This window comes from Elephantulus edwardii, unplaced genomic scaffold (assembly GCF_000299155.1).
Source record: "Elephantulus edwardii isolate Elephantulus edwardi_28Jun2011 unplaced genomic scaffold, EleEdw1.0 scaffold00104, whole genome shotgun sequence".
In the NCBI taxonomy this organism is placed as follows: domain Eukaryota; kingdom Metazoa; phylum Chordata; class Mammalia; order Macroscelidea; family Macroscelididae; genus Elephantulus; species Elephantulus edwardii.
Window position 1 is genome coordinate 8,693,511 of NW_006399854.1, and position 23,502 is coordinate 8,717,012.

A 23,502-nucleotide genomic window follows, 5' to 3' on the forward strand; every position below is an offset into this window, starting at 1 on the left:
AACTAGATCATATAAACATCAGTATGACATTCTACTCTGTGGTGTTTTAAAAACATATTTGGAAATGTTGAAAATGAATTTTGCTTTAACCAAAATGATAATGTTGCTCTTTTAGGAGAACTGCAGAACTTATTTCTTGCTACAATTGGCCATGTATTTTAATCACTTTTCTTTAGCTGTTAGTCATTAAAAGCTGAATAAATAATGTAGAGTAACTTTAAGTATAATTAAATGGGTGACATCCAGGTTTATCCATAGGCTAGACTTTCTCAATGCTTTTCACCTAGGTTCTTCCCACCTGGAGGCCATGGTCAGGCACTGTTATTCAATTACACTTGACAAGCCCAATGCTAGGGTTGTTTCTTTATTTTTATAAAAGTGAAAGGTACATTTCTCAATACCAGTCAATTCTAGAAAAGCCTGTGACCATTCTGTTTACCGGAGAGAATACTTAAAACTAGAATTTTATTTCAAAACTAATTATCTCCAGGAAAACCTCCCCCGTGGCAGCGTCACAGGTGTGCGTCCTAAACTGCAGAGCTTGTAAAAAAACTACATACTCACAGCTCTCCAGACAGGTACACAGTGACAAACTGAAAACACATCCAAGTTTGACTTTGTGGTCTTTGCTTTTCATAGTTTAAATCTTTGTTAAGAACTTCCTGATCTTAAATTAGACTCCCACATTAATATTTTATCCTTTTCTATCCATGATCCATATTGCCTATTTTATCAGAAAAAAAGGTAATGTATTATCATTCTTGTAATACATTAATTATCTCCAAAATTGTTTGAATATCTAGGTGGTCTGGAACGAACTTTGTGTAGGCTCTGGTAGACATTGTATAAAATAATTCCTATAAACAGAAGTGTATTGACGTCTAGACACTTTACTGAGCATAGGTAAAAGTGGGTTGTTGTTTTTATTTTAAGGATTTCAGAACGTAAGTTTATTTTTGCTATTTCACAATGTAATGTAGATGCTAAGATTAATAGTATTGTCTGAGGTCACTTGTCACAGAATTTGGATATCAGGCAATGCCTAATCCATCTAGAACTGCAAACCAAACATCTCATCCTCTCACTCATGGCATAAAGAAGAGATAGTGTCTGGGTGGTAAGTGAAAATGCCATGTTTAGTCTTAAATGAGTTTTCCATTTCTCTTCTAGTCGTGTGTTTTCTCTTCATGAATCTTCTTTTTCCCAGTTTGGAACTGCATCACTATCTCTCTCACAAGACAACACTCCTGACCCACCCACCCACTGCCAAGTCACAGCTTTGGCTAGACCTGTTTATATGAGCCTCTACGATGGGCTCATTGGGAGACTGGACCCCGTGCAGCTAGCTGCCTGGTCTAATGTGTGTGAACACAACACAAAGCTCAGATTCAAGAGTTCCATGACCTCTGAGAGACCAAGAGCTTTTATTGCTCAAGTTTAGGCCCTACTGAAGAGCCTGAGCCCATTTTCCACGTAAGACCTCCCTGAATTTAAATTGGAGGAGTTCATGCTGCGTGGTACGAGGAGCCCAAAGTTTAGGAACTGCGAGCTCTCAATTTGTCAGTGCCACCTTCATTGCATAGAGGACTCAGATACACATCGAGTCATTGTAACAAAGCCCACTTGTCACTGCCTTTTAGGCTCTTTGCCAAGTACTACAGCACAAGAGTTTCACAAATATGAAGGGAATTTGGTCTGTGTTCCAGTTCCAAAGTGGAAAATGCACCCAAGACTGTACCCATGGGCATGAGGGAGGGAGGAAGAAAGTGGAGGCCCGCTGATGCCAACTCAGTTACCACTGCCTCTCAGTGTGTCTCACTCTGTTGTAATCTTAGGACCTGCAGCGAGATATTGAACAGCACAGTGCAGGGGTGGAGTCAGTGTTTAACATCTGTGATGTCCTGTTGCACGACTCCGACGCCTGTGCCAATGAGACCGAGTGTGACTCCATACAGCAGACCACCAGGAGCCTAGACCGGCGCTGGAGGAACATCTGTGCCATGTCAATGGAGCGGCGAATGAAGTAAGGACAGCAGGCTCCTAAATGTCTTAAGCTTGTTCAGCAAGGTCTCCATGCCAGACTTCATGCACTCTTCTGACCTAAATATTATGAAAGTAACACGTTGAGGTTGTGTCATTTTGAATTGGTCCAGGTTTTGGCAAAGAGGGTCAGCAGTGTGGCCGGTGCTTGTTAAAGGAATAATGCAAGAAAAGTATCATCAGACTATTCCCTTTGTGTCTCAGTATAACTGTGACCAGTTGCTCTAACAGCTATCTCCTGAGGCATGAGCACTGAAAGACTAGGTAGTCCCAGATGGAATGTATACTGAACAAAGAAATGATGTCCGTGGTTACTTCCTAAAAGAGGGTATCAAGGTCTCTCTCCTAAACAGTACAGGTGCTGCCTAGAGACAGTAATGAGCCCTGCAAAGAAAAAGAAGGAAATCTGAAAGCACAGGTTTGATGTGGATGGTGTGTATTAAGTTGCTTTCCTTCCCTCAGGATTGAAGAGACCTGGCGGCTGTGGCAGAAGTTTTTAGATGATTATTCCCGCTTTGAGGACTGGCTAAAGTCCGCAGAGAGGACGGCAGCCTACCCCAACTCCTCAGAGGTGCTGTACACAAATGCCAAAGAAGAACTGAAGAGGTTTGAGGTAAAACCCTTTCTGTGCCAGCACTCTCGATGACTCGGTGGAGGTGCAAAGGCTCAGGAGGTGTGAGCTCAGTGGCCGGCGTCCCCCACCGCTTCCCTGGGCTGCATGGTGCAACTGGCCACCAGCTGCTGTGCAGTGAACTTACAAACCTTGTCCTTTTCTTTTTTTGTCTTTTCATTTTGTTTTTATTGTAAATATATAACAAAACCTTTGCCAGTGCAGTGATTGGAAGACGTTGCTAATATTCATCATGTTGATGAACAGCTATCACCTCTATCTATTCTTTTCTAAATGATTCCACCAGTAAAAAAATTCATCACGTGGGGTAGTCAGTACAGAGTTTCGCTGCTAGTTTCACATCTCTAGGGGTTGGATCCATCAGGTGTTGCACAAGATAAACAGTCTTCTTCCACAAAGATACATGACCTTGAAACCCAATGGAGGGTCATTATAAGTTGGAGGCCCAGTGGCAGCGATTTTGTTTGTTTGTTTAAGCACTGACTTCCCCTTTCCTTTGTCCCCTTCTTTCCCTCCCTGGTAACCACTAATAGGCTTTGATCTATATATATTTTCCCATTTCATGTAAACGGAGCCATGCAGTATTTGACCTTTTATAACTTGACAGTTACATTTGACATGTTTTCAAGATGCATCCATGCTTTACCCAATAGCTGTTTCAGGATTTTGAGTATAGAAAGTCTGTTATTTCCACTAGCCTGAGAAGAACTGGTAAACTCTGAGATGCCGTTTTTGTTTGGGGATTAACCCCTCCAGACAGATTCTTTGGAGGGTCAGGATGGGGTGTCTGGAACTGTGCTGCTGCTCCGGAAAAGCCCCCTGTCAAAAAATAGGTCAACAAAGAATAGTGTTTGGTGTGGAATACTTGTGTATTTAAGGAATGAATGGACGTCTGAGTGGAAGGGTAGAGGGATTAGATTTGATTTGCTAAGATAGGAAGTGGCCAGAGGAAGCCGTGAAGGGAGCTGAAGGGGACATTCTCTCTGCCGCAGGCGTTTCAGCGACAGATCCACGAGCGGCTCACTCAGCTGGAGCTCATCAACAAGCAGTACCGGCGGCTGGCCCGGGAGAACCGCACCGACACGGCCAGCAAACTGAAGCAGATGGTCCATGAGGGCAACCAGCGCTGGGACAACCTGCAGAAGCGGGTGACGGCCGTGCTGCGGAGACTCCGAGTGAGTGCCAACCCCAGCACCTGTCTATCTCGATGCTCAGGGCCAGTGAGACAGAGCAGTGGGTAGAAGGGGTCCTGGAGGCCTAAGCTTGCTTCTCCGCAATTTCCCAGCACTGTCTTCCCTTTTTTTATTTTTTAAGCCCAGTGTTTTAGGGTTGGTGTTTCGGTGGTTTGGGTTTTTTTTTTTTGGTTGGTTTTGTTTTTGCTTTTTGGGTTTCTGCAAATTTATTTTTCCCCCCATACTCATTTACATATATGATCCAAATACATTGTGTTTCATTGATATACGTTGTGCCCCACACATTCCTTCAACTCACATTGTGCTTCATATAATCATTTATATACATGGTGTTTTATAAAATCAATTACCAATGATCTATGCCTACTTTATCCCACCTTCTCAAGTCTGAATTTGATCTTTCCTAAAGAAGGATTTGCACTGGAGCTTTTTAGACAGAACCTGTTTTGGGGATGTGTTGACCAAAACAAGTCCCTTTTAAAGCTTCTAGAACCTCAGAGGGCATGTACATTAACACATAGACGGCTATGGAAACTTGGGGATCTTTCTTTCCTAGTCTGAGGGAGTGGAGGGGTCATATGAGCCTTCAGGGAGAGTCTTGCTCTGTTGCCGTGTGACCTGTTGCTTCGTGCACTGGGAGCAGCCTGGCTAGAGCACAGTAGCCCCTCTGCTTTGTAGCATTTGGAGACAGTGGCCTCGAACTTTAGAGCATACCAGGTAGCCTCAGAGGTAGGATGTGGCTTCTAAGTAGTCACCGCCACATTCTGTAGTTAGAAGGCATGTGTGTAAGCCTTTTGTGAGTCTAGGTGAGCTGACAGCACTGGTGCAGGTAGGAGCTGCAGGAATTCATCTGAAGTCCTGGCTCTGTTGTCTGCTTAGGGCAGAATGTTCTTGAAGCCAAGATAGGAAGATAAGAACCTGGCTTTCTGGATTTTTTTTAACCCAAACCTCTTTCAAGGAGATATTGACTGGCTTTTTAAATAATCCAGACAATCTCCTTCATTAATTTCTTTCTCTGCTGCTTAGCTGTTACTGTCCAAAACTTCCCCCTGGCCCAGAATGCTCCATTTGTCTGAGAATCACTGGGAAGCAGTGACCGGAGAAGGAGGCACCCCCCTGAGAGGAAGGCACCCTTCAGTGGAGGTGACGTGTCCTCTCCTCAGGTCATCGTTCTTAGAGGACATACATCAGAATTACGCCAATGGAGGCCAGTGCAGCACTAGACCGAGCTCAGCCCTGAGATCAGACTTTTTCCAACTGGAAGCTACTGAGTGCTTCTGCCTAGCAAAACCTCCTGCAAAAAGACTAATGGCTAAAAACAGACCAGAGGGCCTACCTTAGAACCCAAAGAAATTCCTCAAAGAAGAGAGTTAAAAAAAATCACTCATTTTAGTGGTCCTGTATTTTAAAAAAAACAAACAAAAACTGGAATTGACCAGATGGTCTGCATTTACCCTAAAGCAGAAATGAGCAGAAAGAGGGTTAAGGTCAGGAAAGCTAGATAAATAGAAGAAAAAGAACAGAAGTAACAGCTAACACAATGTGGGAAAGGTCACCATTCACGGTGTTGAAATGATTGGCTTGAAACCTAATTTGCTTTCTAAACTTTAAGCAAAAACAACAGTGAAATACTATTTTTTTTTAAGTTTGTCACCAAAAAACATAGTGCAGGGGGAAGAAAATGTGCAACAATGAATAAAAATATAATAAATATTCAGATTTAAAATAAGAATCTGTAACTTTGGGAGGGGGATCCCAACATAGTCCACTTTAGACTAGGGAACTATAGTGTTTCCAGTGTCATACAGACCTCAGCGTGGTCATCTGGTCACCTTCCTTCATTTGCTGGTTAAGTAGCTGAGATGCAGAGAAATTAGTGAGGTATTGGATGTCTGCCCCCTGGATGCCCTCTGCGTTTTGCAGGCCTCTTGGGGCTGGCCCAGACCAATTTCTCTTCCAGTACCTGGGCAGCTTCTCCTTTCAGACTCCAGTGACCTTGCATTCTGCCTACACTCCCATTCCACTGTGACAACAACATGTATATATTTTTCCCCCCTTTCACAGCATTTCACGAACCAGAGGGAGGAATTTGAGGGGACCAGGGAGAGCATCCTAGTGTGGCTCACCGAGATGGACTTGCAGCTGACCAATGTAGAGCACTTCTCAGAGAGCGACGCTGATGACAAGATGCGCCAACTGAACGTAAGAGCTGCCACCGTCACAGCTTTGAAAGAACACACCTGGGCAGGGAAGGGCTGACCATACACAGATTCCACCTGATATTCTGAGACCACATTCCAGAACTGTTAAAGGAGCTGGGCTACCACCCAGCTGTGGAACTGCTACCCTCTCCTGAGCAAGGATACAGTTCCCCAGCCAAGGATACAGTTCCTCAGCCAAGGATACAGTTTCTCTGGGTCGAGTGGTCACTGTCACAAGTCTCCTTTTTCTGTCATTTATCATCAGTCCATGAGAGAATGTACTTTCGGCTCCAAAGAGAACGTCATTAGATGCTTTTTCTTTAAGACTTGGGTGTAACATGAGGAAAATCTGTCTCAGCATTGGGACTAAGAACAGATGCAGTTACAGATATATTACAGTGACTAGCTTTTGATGAGTCAGCCCCCTCTCATGGCAGCCCCACAAGCGTCAGAGTAGAACTAGGCTCCACTGGGTTTCAGTGACTCGTTTTTTAGACCTTTATGTGAAGGTGGCTTCTGCATGGACTTGAACTTCCAACCTTTCAGTTAACTGCTGAGCATGTCAACCATTTATATCACTCAAAAGCCATATGTTATGTTGTTCTTATGTACCATCAAGTTGGAACCAACTCACAGCTATGCCTCCAGCTGGTTTTCAGAGGCAATATGTTGCATGGTAGAAGATGACTCATCTTTCTGCCAAAGAGCAACTGGTACATTAGAGCCACATGCTTTTGGGTTGGCAGCACAGCTCCTTACCATTAAGCCCCTAGAGCCATAATCTCAATGTAATTCCCCATTTTATTGAATTTTAGAAGATATTGATAAGTGGAAATTTGCCCTACCTGAGTAGTAATATATATGACAGTGATGAATGTTACATTGCATCCATGAAAATGACTGCTCATACGTTGTGTATAATGAGAAATATTCTGTTTCACCAGTCACTACCTCTTCCTCCGCCAGTAACTATAAATGTCTATCCTTCAAGAACCCTGGTGGCATAGTGCAAGCCAAGAGGTTGATGGTTCATATCCATCAGTTGTTCTACAAAATGGGTAGTCTCCTCCTATAAAGAGTGATAGTTTTTAAACCAATGAATGGCTACCATGAATCAGAGTCTGCTTGAAGGTGGTGAATTTTTATTAAGGTTTAAGAAATATTTTCATTGGAAAAAGCCAGTGCCCAGAAGGAAGAGAGAGAAAATATGTATACTAAATTTTCATCATCACTTAATTAAAATATGATGAAGCTAGAATATAAGGAGAAGGGCCAAGCAGTAAGGGCACATTGATATTTTTCTCTTTGGTGGTGCATAAGAAGCAGAATTTATGAAAACTCCCGGGGAAATTTCTTTCTTTGAAGCCCTTTCTTTCTCACATGCTAAATAGGGTTTCCAACAGGAAATTACACTCAATACCAACAAGATTGATCAGCTCATAGTTTTTGGAGAGCAGCTAATTCAAAAGAGTGAGCCCTTGGATGCTGTGCTGATTGAGGACGAGCTGGAGGAGCTCCACCGGTACTGTCAGGAGGTGTTTGGCAGGGTCTCCCGCTTCCACCGGCGCCTCACCTCCCACGCTCCGGTAAGGGGATCGTGCACAGAGGCCACTGTGCCACACGGGGTTCACATTTGACTGCAGTCTTAAAGCAGCTGGCAGCTTACCTTGTAACGTTAACTGTGATTTGTTTTAGGTTCAAAAACAATTTTTTTTCCTTTCCATTTCTTGGAATCCCCATCACCATCACAGGCAAACCATGGGGATATTACAGGTTCACTTCCAAGCCACCACAATAAAGCAGCCACACCAACTTTTCCATTTCCCGGTGCATCTGAGACTTCCATTTACAGTATGCAGCAGTCTGTGAAATGTGCAATATCTTCATGAAGAAGTTTGAAATATTGAGAAACATTTACAGTATGCTGCAGTCTATGAAATGTGCAGTATCTTCATGAAAAAATTTAAAATATTGTGAAAATTACCAAAATGTGGCTCAGAGTAAACACATGCTGGTGGGGGGAAAAAATGACACTGATAGAATTGCTGATAGACCTTCAATTTGTTTTAAAAACACATGGTATCTACCAAACAAAATAAAATAAAATGCTGTGTACCCTGTACTCGAGGAGCTCTGGTGGCCTACTGACAAGAAACTACACTGAAATCCCAAAGGCACACGACTCGAGGCCACCAGCTGCTCAGCAGAAGGATGGGCAGTCGATTAACTGCCTCTGTAAACCTGCTGGAGGGTCAGCTGTGAGTCGGTTCCAAGTCGATGGTACACCACAACCACCCTATCACTCGGGGAGGTCCTGTTGCCACTGGGAAAGATGGGACTTCCAAAAACTCTTGCCTCTGTCCCTGCTTCAGATGTATTCTTCAGGACAGGGTTTTTCTGGCATGTGTCAGGACCCTTGAAGCAGTTGTCAACTGCTCTGGTTTGCTTTAATCTTGGAGAGTGTTTGTTATTTCTTTATCTTGGTTCTGGGAGCTTTTACTATTCCTGCGTTCCTGGTACTTTGTTCTCATCTCTGAAATGAAACAACTTTGATCTTTCCCTTGACAAAGGGACCTCAAAAGTTCACTGCCTTTTTGTGTCAAGGGCTTTATTTAATAATAACCATTGACCAACAGCACTGGTCATTTGTGTAGATGAGTGAGTATCTGTCCCCAGCTGACCATCTTCAGAAAACTGACTTTCTTCATCAGAAAGAACATTAGAAATGCCCTCATTTTTAAATGAAGTCGTTTACAACTACTTAACAACACACGGTGAATAAGGTAGAAGAAATCTTGTCCAGAGTACAATTATTTTTTTGTGTGTTTTCTGATTCTTGCTATAAATCATCTATGGAATTGTGGACTCCCATTTTCTCATCTTCTTGTCAAACTTGTTCAAGCCAGATTATAAAATTTCAATTTTTTTTTTCCTCCTAAAGGTAAAAAAGTAGAGCTTTTGTACATTCCATCTTATACACCAGATCATTTCAATTGGAAGGACTGTTCCAAATTGGAGTAGACCTGGGAGTCTGATTTTTGTTGATTCTGTCCTAGAAATGCATGAATGCTCCTTTCAATTGTAATGGGCTATGCTTTGAGCTACTTTTAAAATTAATATTCCTACTTAGGGCTTGGAGGATGAAAAGGAAGCCTCTGAGAATGAAACAGACATGGAAGACTCGCGAGAGATCCCGAGTGACTCTTGGTGTAAGAGGGGCGAGAGCGAAGAACCCCCATCTCCTCAGTCCCTTTGCCATCTGGTTCCCCCAGCACCAGGCCACGAGCGGTCTGGGTGTGAGACCCCGGTCAGTGTGGACTCCATACCTCTGGAGTGGGATCACACAGGTGACGTGGGGGGCTCCTCCTCTCATGAAGAAGACGAAGAGGGGCCGTACTACAGTGCACTATCAGGTAATGGCCCTCAAATCCACCTTTTTGGCTGTGTGTGTAGCACCTTACCAGTTCAGCCAGTCTGTGATAAAGAATCTGCCCACCAGCTTGTGGCTGATCCAGGCTTTGTGTGGCATCATATGTTCTGTTCTGTCCTGCCATTTGGGCTGTTAGCTGAGAGCTGGTTCCCTCCTATGACAGACAGAAATAAAGGAGAAACAAATGAAATTGCATACGATTGTCAGTGATGGTTCTGTTTAGAGAAAGCCGTGAGTAAGCCTGTCTGCTGAGATTCTCCAAGTCGGTACTTCCCCTCCCACCTGACCACTTCCTGTAGCTGGAGTTGGCTGAGAGAGAAATTGTTCTGCATTTTGAAACCTTTTCAATTGCAAGACATAGGGTAGTTGGTTTTCTCTGTCCAGGTGACGTTGTGTCTATTGTTTTAACATAATACATAATACTCGGACATTAATCTACATGCTCCTCCAGCGAGGAAAATGACATTATTCTTTTTCAGATGTAGAAATCCCTGAAAATCCTGAGGCCTATCTTAAAATGACCACAAAAACTTTGAAAGCATCATCTGGTAGGCCCTTGCCCATGCATGTGTCTCAACATGGCAGCTCGCTGAAGCGCGCACTGCATCCTAAACCTCGCTCCATGTCGTGTCTGACCTCCGCCTTCTGTGGACACCATGCGCCTCAGTCCTTGTGTCATGGTGTATTTACACTGCCGTACTCACACATAACCGCGTGCTTGTTACAAAACCCCGCACAGCCAAGTGGTCTCGACGCCATCCCTCCCCTGCCCCCTCGGCCCTGTGCAGAAGGGAATTTTTCATGGTGCCTTTTTTCCTTTTCGCCACTTGGCCTGGGCCAAGCTTTCTTTATGGTAGCTTGGTTTGGAACTGTTTTCTTGCTTATGGTGATTCCTTGGGAAGAGAAGGAGTAGGTGGTTGGGAGTAGAGGCACTGTTGTAGTTGTAGTAGAAGAGCCTTTTTCTCTTGATTTGTAGATCTGATCTTTCTCCCCTGAGACACACACGTGTAGTGGTGGGGTAGAGCTGTGAGCAGCTCTTTAGCCCCCAAGTCCTTCTGATGTTCTTTCCCTCCTCACTCCCGAGAGGCAGGCTATCCTCTTGGCCCTGAACCTGGCCTTGCAGCCCATTGGCACTGCCATCAGAGACCCAGCTCCAAAGCTCCATTCATCCTGCAGCAAATCATGTGTTTGTTGTTGTGCTCCATCGTGAACCCATCTAGTGAAGACACAGTGTTGCTCAGTTGCATGTCTCATTTCATTCCCTTCGGGGACATACTGACATTTTGCAAACATGCATGCTTTGCAAGAAAAGCTGCAGAATTCATTTTTGTACTATAACCTGATGCTGCATTACTCATAACCTTATTTTTATGTAGCTAAATATGACTCTTTTAGCTAAAGAGAATGGACTCTCACTTGCTATTTTTTCTTCCAGGCAAATCAATTTCTGATAGCCACTCCTGGCATGTTCCCGACAGTTCTTCCTGTCCAAAGCGTCACTACAAACAAATGGAACATGACAGGAATGTTCCGCCTATCCCCTCAGATTCCAGCACTCCTTACAAACCGGCCTATGTAAGTTTTAACCTCACTAGGTTTACGACCCAAGTCTATAAGTGACAGTTTAAATAAAGGATACTTTGATATATACTATGTGTGCTCACTCCTGAAATATACTGTGCTGGCTCATGTTTTGAGTTGATTTTCCTGTGGCAACAATATCTATAATCAGTTTTTGGTGCTCTCTAGAGCCTGCTCTCCTGAGCCTTAGCAGAACTGACTAGATTTTAGACGGATTTCTGGCCCCAAGCTTTTTGTATGTTGGCATGCTATGACAGCGGTTATTACTGTTGAGACAGTCACCCATCCAGAAGGTGGAGAAGTGAAGTGTTGGCCCCTGAGGTCTCAAGTCTTTAAAATCATTTGCCTTTCAACCACACATCGTATTCAAAGGGTTATGACTTCATGTTAAAAGGTTTGGCAATGTCTTGTGGTAGATGTGGAGTTGATCTCTAGATCTACCACGAAATTGCTATGGTGCTTTCAAACACTTTGCCTTAACTCTTTGTAAACCCAAACTTCCTTATCTGATGATGAAACTGTTCATGTAGTTGTTAAAATTAAGGTATCAAAGTTTTAAATATAGTGCCTAATAGAGAAGACCTTGAGAAATGGTCATCATCATTGCTAATACTATCAGAGTTGCTATGAGTTAGAATCAGTGTAAGAGGAATGGGTTAATTTTGAGTTTAAGGTTGGGTTGTTGTCTTTGATAATGAATGTACATCCTTAGTTACACTTTCCTCTGAAAAGAGGACTCCGTTATCTGCCCTGATAGGCAACTGTTGAAGGAAAGCCAGTCTTCTGAAATTTAAAATTGGCCTTAGATCATTTATAAGATTGATAATCATTAGCAATGAGGGTTGAAACTTAAATACCCCTTATATTTTTACTTTAGGGAAACTAAAAGCAATGTAAACATCACTAGGTGATTTCTCAAACTGCCTTTTGTGCCTAGAAATGAGTATGACTAGGTAATTGGACATGGTGAAGTTCAGATCATTTGATAACAAAGTGTTCAGGCCCAATTCAGAAGCTCTTCCTCCATAGTAGCAAGCAATTGCCATTTTTAGTCTGATGCGCAGAATAAGGTCTGACCTTCAGGTTAAAGACATATGACCTAGCCCAGAACTTTGCTCTCCATCCAGAGCCCTCAACTTTGACTTCCCCCAGCGATTCTGCTTGTGTTCCTCACTTGGCCAGTTCCAAAAGTCCTACCCTCCTATTATATCTAAAACTGAGCGTGTCACTACATATCTGTAGGGTCTTAATTTTTCTCATTCTATACAAATAGGCCACATGGACTCAAGCCAAAGAAAGCATAGCTTTTCTTTTAAAAAATATATTTGCTTTTTAAAAAGACCTGAGATATGCCTCTCTCTTACAGCTAGGGATTTTGAACATTTCTTCATGTGTTTGTTGGCCATCTGAATGTCGTCTTTGGTCAAGTGTCTGTTTAAATCCTGTGCCCATTTTTCAATTGGATTATTTACCTTTATCTTGTTGTGGTGCTCGAGTATTTTATAAATTCTATATGTAAGTTCCTTATCTGTCATGTCATTGCCAAATGTTTTTTCCCCAATCTGTGGCTTCCCTTTTTACTCTGTTGAAGAAGTTTTTAGATGTGCATAGGGATTTGATTCTTAGAATATCCCATTCATCTGTTTTACTCTCTCCTGGTTGTAGATTTTTCAGGATGCTTGGAAGACTCTTTATGTTGTGGATTAGGACTTCTAGAGTTCTTCCAAGCTTTTCTTAAATTAAATGTATAGTCCTTGGTTTTAGTCCTATGTCCATGATCCATTTTGAGTTGTTTTTTTGTGTATGGTGTGAGGTGTGGGTCTTGCTTGAATTTTCTACAGGTAGTTTTCCAATTTTGCCAGCACTATTTGTTAAAAAAGTTGTCATTTCCCCACTTAACTAATTTCATCTCTTTGTCAAAAATCAATTGACCATAGGTAGACGGGCTGATTTCTGGATTTTCTATTCTATTCTGTTGATCTCTGTGTCTGTCATTATACCAGTACCATGCTGTCTTGACCACCATGTCAGTGTAGTAGGTTTTAAAATCAGAGAGTGAGATGCCTCCTACCTTATTTCTCTTTTTAAGTAATGCTAAATCCCTAGCTGTAAGAGAGATGCAAATCAAAACAACTATGAGATATCATCTCATCCCAGTAAGAATAGCAAAATTTAACAGAGCAGCAAACAACACTTGCTGGTGAGGTTGCAGAGAAACTGGAACCCTGATTCACTGTTGATAGGAGTGTAAAATGGTGCAACCACTATGGAAGGCTAAATGGCGCTTTCTCAAAAAGTTACAAATAGAAATACCATTTGACCCAGCAATTCCTCTACTGGGAATATACCCTAAAGAAACCGTAACTGCCACCTAGGAAGATATATGCACAGCCATGTTTATTGCTGCTTTGTTCACAATAGCAAAGAGTTGGAAACAACCTAAGTGCCCATCAACAAACGAATGGATAGAGAAGCTGTAGTATATTCACACAATGGAATACCATGCTGCATTGATAAACAAGGAACTCATGCAATATTATTCAAAATGGGTGACCCTGGAGGACATTGTGCTGAGTGAAATATCTGTCACAAAAGGACAAATACTGCATAGTGCCACTGTTGTAGAATGGGACTAACATCAGGGTTGGGGTAAGAGTGAGAAAAAATGGATAAATTCTGTATACTACATTGAAACAGATGAGGAAGAGAACAGTTTAAAAGCGATATATGATTGGGTATTATGGTTACGACAAGAGTCCAGGATGAATGTTGCAGAGTGGAGTGTACTCGGAGTGGAGGGATTGTATGTATACCAGTGAAAGAATTTTTCTTTTACTTTTGAAGAGAAGAGCAAACTGGGGGTGGAAGAGGTGGGCAGGGAGAAAAAAAAAACACAACAATGAATGAATGGAAATATGCGGATGACACAACCCTGCTTGCTGAAACTGAGGAGGACCTGAAGTGCCTGCTGCAGAGTGTCAAGGAAAGCAGCCTACGATATGGATTGAGGCTCAATGTCAACAAGACAAAGATTCTCACCACTGGACCAATTGGCAGCATCAGGAAGGATGGTGAAGAGATTGAGATTGTACACAGCTTTAGTTTGCTTGGCTCCGTAGTCAACAGTCTTGCTTAAAAGGCGCATTGCCATGGGAAAGTCTGCTGTTAGGGACCTCTCCAAAGTACTGAAGAGCAATGGTGTCTCTCTGGAGACTAAGGTGCGTCTGATACAGGCCATGGTCTTCACAATCACTTGTTATGCATCAGAGAGTTGGACAATGACCAAGGAGGATAGAAGGAGAATTGATGCCTTTGAGCTGTGGTGCTGGAGAAGAGTATTGAGAATACCATGGACTGCTAGGAAAACAAACAGATTTGTCCTGGAAAGGGTTAAACCGGGTGGCTCCTTGGAGGCAAGGATTCTGAGACTCCGTCTAACATACTTTGGACATGTTGTGAGGAGAGACCGGTCCTTGGAGAGAGACATCATGCTTGGGAGGGTGGAGGGACAGCGCAGGAGAGGAAGGCCCTCTATGAGGTGGATTGGTTCAGTGACTGGGATAATTGGGATGGGAGTGTCAGAGACAGTGAGATTGGCACAGGACAGAGCGGAGTTTAGGGCTGTTGTACATAGGGTCGCTATGAGTCGCAAGCGACTCGATGGCACATAACAACAACACAACAACAATGTAAATATTCATTAAAATAAAAATAATAATAATAAATACCTGAGATAACAGCCCCATCCGCTCTGTGATCACAGAAGAGCCAATATGTGCAGTAAAAAGATAAGCCCTTGGTAATGAATGACCCTGGGAGATGGGTTTGTCCACTGTATGTTTCCAGTTCCCTGTGATAATAGTGCCAGCCACCTCTACTGAGTGACAGGGAGAGCTAACACTGTGCAAAGCAAAAATGCTAACAGTAACAGCCTGGTAAGCTCAACAACTGTTTCTAACTCTTTTTGCATGGTCCATTTGAGGAGCATCAGGAAGCATGCAAATGAGAAACGGGCCATCTTATCCCCACCATTGATGTCCCATCTGCTTCCACCTTGTGGGCCTTTGCCAGGGCTTTAGTCCTGCCATTGGCTCTGCTTCCTTAAGTGCAGCCGTACACTTGAATGCCCCTGTAACACTGGCAAGTTGTTCCTTGAAGGGAAGGAGCCCATATCTTCATTTATTCCTCTGAGCTAGTTGCCCTTCAGACAGCATTTAAAATGGCCTCAAAATTAGAATTTACTCTTCCAGAGATGACTTAAAATTTGTTTCCCTCTAGGCAAAGCTGCTGTTACCTCTAGACACTGATGGTGACAAAGAGGGCCCAAGGCTCTTGACCAGCAGCGCCCCGCAGGAAGAGGAAGGGCTGACAGGGCTGACTGGACAGCAGTCAGGTATGGTTACAAGGGCACAGTCATCAGGAGGTGTGGGGTGTGGTTTTTTTGTTTGTTTGTTTTATTTTTTTATTTTATTATTTGTGTTTGTGGTTTTTGGTTGGTTTGGTTTTTTTTTTTCAATTTTTTAATTTTTGTTTTATTATTTGTGTGTACCGTCAAATCGGATCTGACGGGTACAGGAGGAGATTGTCCCTCCTTTCCCGGCAGAGCATCTGATGGATTCGAACCGTGCGCCTCTGGCATTGCCGTGCAGCTTCTTGCCACTAGGCCACCAGAGCTCCCCGTGGGCTGTGGTTTTATAGGTTAATTGAACCTTTACTTGAAGTTGGTGAACAACAGAACATGAATTAGGAATTGACCACCTATGTGATTCTCATTCAGCAGCACTCAATGTTATTTAAGAATCGGGTAACCTGTATTTATGACTTAACTCCTAAATCGTTCGATTTACTTTCAAAACCATTTTAAAAATATTGACAAAATGAGCTTCATGTGATGAAGTGGCGTGCTTCAATGACTTCACTTGTATAGAAAGCACATGAAGATGATCAGAGTTGTGATAAGGATTTCTTTAATGAGACTAGTTCAGGGCCTATTAAAACAATAACTAAAGAGTAGTCATTAAGCTAAACCTGATAGAGCACTGACCTAATTATTCATGGGTTAAAAGAAAAAGCAGCTTAAAAATATCCTGCACTGGAATGCTGGACTTAAGATCATACTCCACACCGAGTACCCTACTGCCCACCCCCTCATTCCAGCCCGGTGGGAGTGTAGTGGCACAGACCTTGAACTAGAGCTGAGGGGATGAAGGAATTTTAGACTCCAGGCAGAGAGATGACCCTAGCAAGGCTTTGATCACCCCGGCCCCTAGTTAATGTAAAGCAGGGAAATGTGTTTGCGCTTTTTATGGTTTTGTTAATTGGCAGCTTCTTATTCCAGGTGCCTTTGACAGATGGGAACTGATTCAATCACAAGAACTTCACAGCAAACTTAGATTAAAACAAAACCTGCAGCAGCTGAACTCCAGCATCAACGACATCACCACCTGGCTGAGGAACACCGACGCAGAACTGGAAACGTTAAAGATGGCAGCGCCCCCCTCCAGTATCCCGGAAATGGAACTCAAGGTGAAGAGACTGAAGGTGAGGCCAAGGTGTGCAGGGAAGGTGGGACTCAGGTGTGGATGATACAGCCAGCACCTTTCCAGTGGTGTCTGGTGGGGACCAGCCAACCTGTTCCATTGTCCTCCTGTCACTGATGGTGACATGGATGCAGATTTTTTTTTCCCCACATAGAAGAGTATCCCGAGGTGATGCTTATTGCCGGGAATGCCATTTAGAGATGTCACTGGATTCTAGGCACTAGTGGTGACTCGGTCAGTGTTTACCTTAACAAAGACTTAAACCCAAACAAATCCAATTGTGTGTAGCAGTCCTGGCTCCAGTCAGTGGTAGAGCACGTTGGAGGCATGAGCAGCAGGGCCACCTAGGTCTCTGATGGTGAATGCTGATGCAGCCTAGCTACTCCATTATGTAGTTAGGATTTACCACCCACTTAGTGAGCCCCTGCACCACTGGATCTAGTCAAGGAGCTAGTGTGAGCCCTGTACAAGGACCCAGAGAATGATCTAGGGGTATCCAGGCATCCTTCATGTTTTAGGGGCCCTGGGTGGCGCAAACAGTTAACATCCTCTGCTAACTGAAAGGTTGGTTGTTTGAGTAAAGGTGCCCCGAAGAAAAGCCTGGCAATCTACTTCTGAAAATCCAGCCATTGAAAGCCCTGTGGAGCGTAGTTCTGCTGTGACAGGCTGGTGTGCTCCATGAGTCAGAATTGACTCAGTTGCAACTGGCTTTTTATTTCCAATTTTTACTTTTCTTTTACTATGTGCATGAGTGTATCAATGGTTACTGTTCATTCTAAAGAGTAACGTTTCTTTGCTATTTGTGGGCAAAAGCAGGATAACCTGGTATATTTTATTTAGGGAACATTTAATTTGGTCGAAAATCTTTCTGGAGCCAGCCAGGGAGCCCAGGCCCTTAGAGGTCAGCAGGCAGGGTCTGTTCCTGTCTCCCGCTCCCGGCCCTGCCTGCAGCCGAGTTCATTGACCTTGTAAGGCAAGGCCTCTCACCTGACGCTGCCCAGCCAGTCACGGGCGAGGTCACTCTTGTTTCTGTGGCTGCAGCTTGGAAAGTGTTTTGGAAGGTCTGTTTCCTAGTGAGGTCCAAGGCAAAGCCCACATTTTGTTTTTCCCCGGGTGACTGACCTGATCTTCCCCTTCTGCTGTAGGAGATCTTACACGCCTTTAACACCCACAAGGCTTTAGTGGACTCCGTCAACGCGAGCGGCAAGGCATTTGAGGAAAGCAGCGCCGAGCCCAAGGAGCTCCAGAGCCGCCTCCACCAGCTGAGCCTGCACTGGGAGGCGACGCGGAGGGCCGTGGACAGCTGGAGGGAGGGCTTGCGGCAGTCACTCATGCAGTGCCAGGTACGCTGACTTGACACCAGGCTGCCCGAGAGCCACTGCCCAGAGAGGTGAGGGAAGTGGGTATTTTTATCATCGCCGGCTGCTCGTGCTCCGCCACATGTGGCCTGAGTGAGGAAGCATGTGCTTTACTGCCTGTTCCCAAAGAGAAGCCACCTGTCGCTCTGAGCCTGAAGGTTACCTGGGCCCTGTCCCTGAGAGTCAGGGTTCCAGAGGCCTTCCAGCACTGCGGTGTCACCTCCTTCTCTGTCCTCTTGCCAGGAAACCATATAATTGAGAGATTTCTTAAACAGATCTGTTTATTTAAGCAACAACAACTTCAGAGCCATGTGACTCTGGGCACGTTGTCAAACCTTCCAGACTTTAGTTTTCTCCTCTGAGATATGGGGCTGATTTTAGTGCCTGATTTTAGGACTAACTGAGGTAGTGTGTGTCTGCTCAGCTCCACACCTGCCACACAGCGCACACCCGGGACATCCTTGCTCTGAGCCAGCTTAGTACCGAGAGAGCCCCCACACAAGCCCTCCCCTTGGGCCACAGCTTGTCCTCTTGGGTCGCATGTCCCTTATCCCCTGAATCAGTATATGAGGAGAAACACGTGCACTCTTCTTGAGTCATTTCTGTTAGCCCTGTCACTTTGCAGAATTCATTCTGCCTTCCGGGCCTATGCGCTTGCTTTCCCTTTTCCCTGCTGGGGCCCTGACATTCAATTTAAACTTGACTTTTTTTTATTGACTGTATAAGACAAGAAGAATAGCTGGCCACAATGGGTTACAAACAACCAGCATCTCTTCTTTGAGAGTTCTGAGAAAGGGCAGTGTTGTGATGTGTGTTGTTTTTCAAGGACTTCCACCAGTTGAGTCAGAGTCTGCTCCTGTGGCTAGCAAGTGCCGAGAGCCGGAGGCAGAAGGCCCGTGTCACCGATCCTGACGCAGACCCTCGGGTCCTCGTGGAGTGCCAGCAGGCTCTAGTGGTAAGTTTCCCCTCTTGGGTTCCACACCAGCTGCTGCTGCTCCGATGAGCTGTGATGGGTCCATGTACTAGGCAGCCTGCTCTGCTGTGAGTGAAGCAAAACACCGAGTGCTGCTTGCCTTTGAGTGGAGTAGACACCGCCCTCCTGAGTTTCGCCCTTGTGCTCATTTGGTGTCTGCTGTGATCTCTCTCAGCCGTGGTGGCCTGGTTTAGAGTGCTGCACTAGCAACCTAAAGGCAGCGCCTTTCTGGCAGTTTGAACCCACCAGCGTCTCCACGGGGGGAGAGATGGGCAATCTCCTCCTGTGCAGTGGACGTGCAGCTTCAGCAAGCTACTGGAGGGTCACTGTGAGCGGATTGTGACTCAAGAGCGATGGGAGGGATGACTCTCTTAAGGAACTCTGGTGGCATAGTGAGTTCTGAGTTGGGCTGCTCAATGAAAGATTAGCAGTTCAAATCTATTGGGGGTTCCGTGAGGGGAAGATGGACAGTCTCCTCTCCTGAAGCCTCAGAAAATCAAAGGAGGGTTGCTGTGAGTGGGAATCTACCGAACAGCAGGGTGCTGGGTAGGGCTTGCTGTTGGGTTCGCATCTCTCAGTGGCCCTACAGCAGAGTGGTCGACGGGATGAGAACCATGGTCCACAGCAGCATGTCTTCAAGACAACATTCGAGGCCAGGGCAGCAGACTTTCCCTTGGGAAGGCTGCTGGTTTTGGATGTAGAGATTATACAATGGTTTGGTGCTTTGTAGAGATGATGAACCAGGTGAGGATATTCATCCACTTCTTGGAGGCTAATTGTCATTTCATATATTTGCCTCACAAACCAAGATGAGGCCTCTGTGTGTTCTTGCTTGTACTGAACACTCCAGACGACATTTTTTTTCTACTCTTTTTATATCCCGTCATTGCTTTTGAGTCAGAGCCAACTGATAGCTGAACCAGTGGGTTTTCAGCGGTTATAAATCACACAGGAGGAGATTGTCCATCTTTCTTCTTTCGAGCAGCTGGTGGAATTAAATCCTCTGCCTTAGAATTATCAGCCCAACTACTTAAGCACGAGGCCATCAGAGCTCCCTACAAAGTGTATATGTGGTTCACATTTTAAATGTCATAAATTTCATCAAAGGAGCTCTGGTAGCCTCATGGTTGGAAGCTGTGTTGTAATCCCAAAAACACAGTTCAAATCCGCCAGTTACTCCAAGGAAGAAAGATGGGCAGTCTTCTCCTATGTGATTTACTGCCTCTGAAAACTCGCTGCAGGGTCAGCCATGGGCCAGTTCTGACGTGATGGTACACAACAAAAACAGAAACATTTCATCCAAGTGCTACTGTTTTAAAAACCATTTATTTCTCTGAAAGTCTTTGTAAAGCCCCAGTCTCCAAAGCAGCAGTGTCCAATAAGACTTTGTACAGGATAGAGATGTTCCGTGTCTAGGCAGCGTGACAGCCACTAGCCACCAGAGGACATGAATGTGACGAGGGTGAATGAGAACCTGAACTTACAGTTAAATAACCACATATGTCCAGTGTTTTCCCTGTTGGATAGCAAGTACGGTAACTCCCCTCAGTAATTCAAACCCATCTGCCTGATAACTTCATAATTTGTCAGTCGTGGACTTTTCCCCTTGGCTTCTGCATTAGTAACTGAAAGTCAGGTGAGGTCCTCGTCTTCCCACCTGGTTTTCCTCACATCTTTCCCCCGGCTCCTCTGGTATCCCAGTTGTCATCATAATGGGTAGAGGGGCAGGCAGATGTAAGTAGTAAACCTCCAGTTTTTCTATCCATTCATTTGTTAATAGGCATTTGGGTTGCTTCCATCTCTTTTGCTCTTTGGATAATTCAGCAATAAGCATGGGAGTCCATACATCTGGTTGAATGTTCAGCACCACTCCTCTTATTATAGAACTTTCCTGTCACTAAGAAAGCCTCATCTAGCCATGCCAGCGTCTCTCTACAAGTAACTTTTCACTTTTCTTTTTTTTTTTTTAAAAGCAACTTAAAAAGGAGCTCTTGGAACGACAACCTCAAGTAAACTCCTTACAGGAGATTTCAGACAGCCTTCTTGTTAAGGGACATGGAGAAGACTACATTGAGGCTGAAGAGAAAGTCCATGTTATTGAGAAGAAACTCAAAAAGTTGCTCAAGCAAGTATCTGAAGACTTAATGTCCTTGCAAGAAAGTCAGGTGAGCCCACTGGAATTTCTAAAGGCAGAGACATTATTGTTCTTGTTGTAATTGTTGTTATGTGCTGTCAAATCGCTTGTGACTCAGAAACCCTATGTACTACAGCCCTGAACCCTTCTCTATCTTGTGCCAACCTCACTGTCTCTGATACACCTACCCTCATTACCCAGTCACTGAATCAATCCATCTCATCCAGTATCTTCCTCTCTTGAACTATCCCTCCACCCTTCCAAGCATATCCCTCTCAAAGGACTGGTCCCTTTTTGCAAAATGCCCAAAGTATGTGAGGAAAAGCTATAGAATCCTTGCCTCCAAGTGGCAGCCTGGTTTCACCCTCTCTAGGACAAACCTATTTATTCTCCTAGCAGTCCATGGTATATTCAGTACTCTTCCCCAGCACCATAGCTCAAAGGCATCATCAATTCTCTTTCTATCATCCCTAGTCATTGTCCAGCTTTCTGATGCATAGTAAGTAATTGGAAAGACTATGGCCTGGATCAGGCACACAGTCTCCACACTGATATCATTGCTCTTCAATACTCTGGAGAGGTCCCTGACAGCAGACTTTGTATTAGAAGCAAAAGCAAAACAGCGTTGCTATGGAGGGAGGATGTCAGCTGGGATTGCGCTCGTGTGCCTTTCTAAAAAGGCTTTGCAGAGTTCCCTGCTCTTTGAATCTATTTAGTCCTCTGTGAGAGGGAGCTAGCTGACAGTAATGCCCACCTCTTGGTCTGGCCAGGGCCATGAAAAGCAACTCTCATCTGTTGTATCTGCCTTGCCTTAGCCTTCTCACGTAACAATTCCAAGTTCACTTCATTGTATGGTCACTTTCTTATAACTCTGTTCTCATTTGTGCACCACCTCTGCTGTTCTACAACTCAGAACACATGGAACACCTGAACCAAATGGTCTCACCAAACTGAGGGCAGACCTACACCCGCCATTCTGTTGTTTGTTGCTATCAGGCCAGTTCTGGCTCATGGTGACCCCAGGTGTGCAGAGTAGAACCGTTTTCAAGGTTGTCTTTCAGAAGCAGGTCACCAGGCCTGGTCCTGAGACATCTCTAGGTGGGTTAGAAGCACTAATCTTTTAGTCGGTAATCAAGCACTTAACTGTTTCTACCATCCAGAGCCTCCTATGCAGACAAGACTATATTGTCTTGATGGCTCCATTATTACATCACAGTCATGGAGGAAGCTCCATGTGGGAGCTCAGTGTCAGCTCTTTGGTCCTTCTTTCTAACTTCGTCTCCCCACCTCATCTTGGTGCTGTGGGTTTCAGTGAAAATGGTTTGTAAACTTTCTCGATAGTTTACGTTCCCTTTGTCCTGACAATTTCTTTGGTAGTAGGGGAGCAGAGCACTTGAAGAAGTTCCTTTCCAAGGAGTTAAGCCTGGGGGGTGTGGGGGAGGTGGGAGAGCAGCGCAATGAAGAACTGGCCTTGGGCCCAGTGCTCGCTCTTGAGTCTGTTTAGAGCCTTCTGTTTCCCTGAACTAAAGGAACCTTTGGGTGTGAATTTCAGAACCCAGATCTATCTCTGCCCAGCTACGACGGGGTGGACTCAGGGGGCCAGCATCCCGAAGCATCCGTGCCTGCAAGTAAAGAAGAGGTGAGGGCCACAGTTGCTCAGATGTCAGAAACTTGGGGCCAAGGTCCCATTAGATTTCCCAAGACGGCACAGATCTGCTTCAGCCTTGCAGTTTACAGGGAGGCTTGCTCCTAAGTTGGGTGGTGGTTTTTATAAGGGCAGCATATCCTTTTTAAAGAGCTAATTGAAAGGCTTTCTTCTTTTAGCGCTTATCCGTTGGCATCACCGTAGGGGGTAAAAGGAGAGAGAGCCCTTCTTGTATTGAACGGGTCCCTCAGTTTACCATTTGAAACAGATTAATACATTGGAATGTGGAACAGAAGACTTCATACCAAACTTGTTCCTCCATCAGAATTTACTCTCCAGTGCCTTTCTCTAGTCTCAAAGCTTAGCAGGAAAATTATCTAAGGAGGGTATAATTTAAGAAAGGACAGTTTATCACTGGCAGGGCTAACTTTTCCTCTGCTTACTAATTGTGTTCTTTTTATCTGGCAGATTGGAGCTGAGAGAAGTACAAAAGGCCAGAACAAGCCAGATAGCAGGTACTGCTGCGTTACAAGTGTCCTGTCCCCCCCTCCAGTCTGCACAGTTCCACTCTCTGTGGCTTGGTGAAAGTCCGGCTCGTGGGTTGCTCTCATTTGGAAAGGACTAGGTGTCTCTTCCCAAACTGAACCCCAAGACTTGGGCCCTTTTTAATCTCTCAACCTAGATTTCTCGTTTGGTGTGAGCGGGGAGTGGGGGAGGTAACTTAAGTGGATTTTGCTTTCTAGACCTACTGACCAGCTCTCCACCTCCTCTGTTGG

General features: G+C 44.6%; 1 protein-coding gene across 1 annotated transcript in view; it reads left to right on the top strand.

Annotated features, from left to right (window-relative positions):
• Positions 1-23,502, top strand: part of SYNE2 (spectrin repeat containing, nuclear envelope 2) — a 342,029-nt gene that overhangs the window by 318,310 nt on the left and 217 nt on the right. Inside the window, exons 100-114 of the mRNA XM_006891797.1 lie at positions 1,836-2,023; positions 2,503-2,653; positions 3,664-3,846; positions 5,929-6,066; positions 7,457-7,651; positions 9,196-9,478; positions 9,975-10,043; positions 10,931-11,070; positions 15,355-15,469; positions 16,415-16,617; positions 17,762-17,959; positions 18,801-18,929; positions 20,921-21,112; positions 22,634-22,732; positions 23,207-23,241. Coding sequence (XP_006891859.1) covers positions 1,836-2,023; positions 2,503-2,653; positions 3,664-3,846; positions 5,929-6,066; positions 7,457-7,651; positions 9,196-9,478; positions 9,975-10,043; positions 10,931-11,070; positions 15,355-15,469; positions 16,415-16,617; positions 17,762-17,959; positions 18,801-18,929; positions 20,921-21,112; positions 22,634-22,732; positions 23,207-23,241 — 2,318 coding nt within the window. The remainder of the gene's footprint in view (positions 1-1,835; positions 2,024-2,502; positions 2,654-3,663; positions 3,847-5,928; positions 6,067-7,456; positions 7,652-9,195; positions 9,479-9,974; positions 10,044-10,930; positions 11,071-15,354; positions 15,470-16,414; positions 16,618-17,761; positions 17,960-18,800; positions 18,930-20,920; positions 21,113-22,633; positions 22,733-23,206; positions 23,242-23,502) is intronic.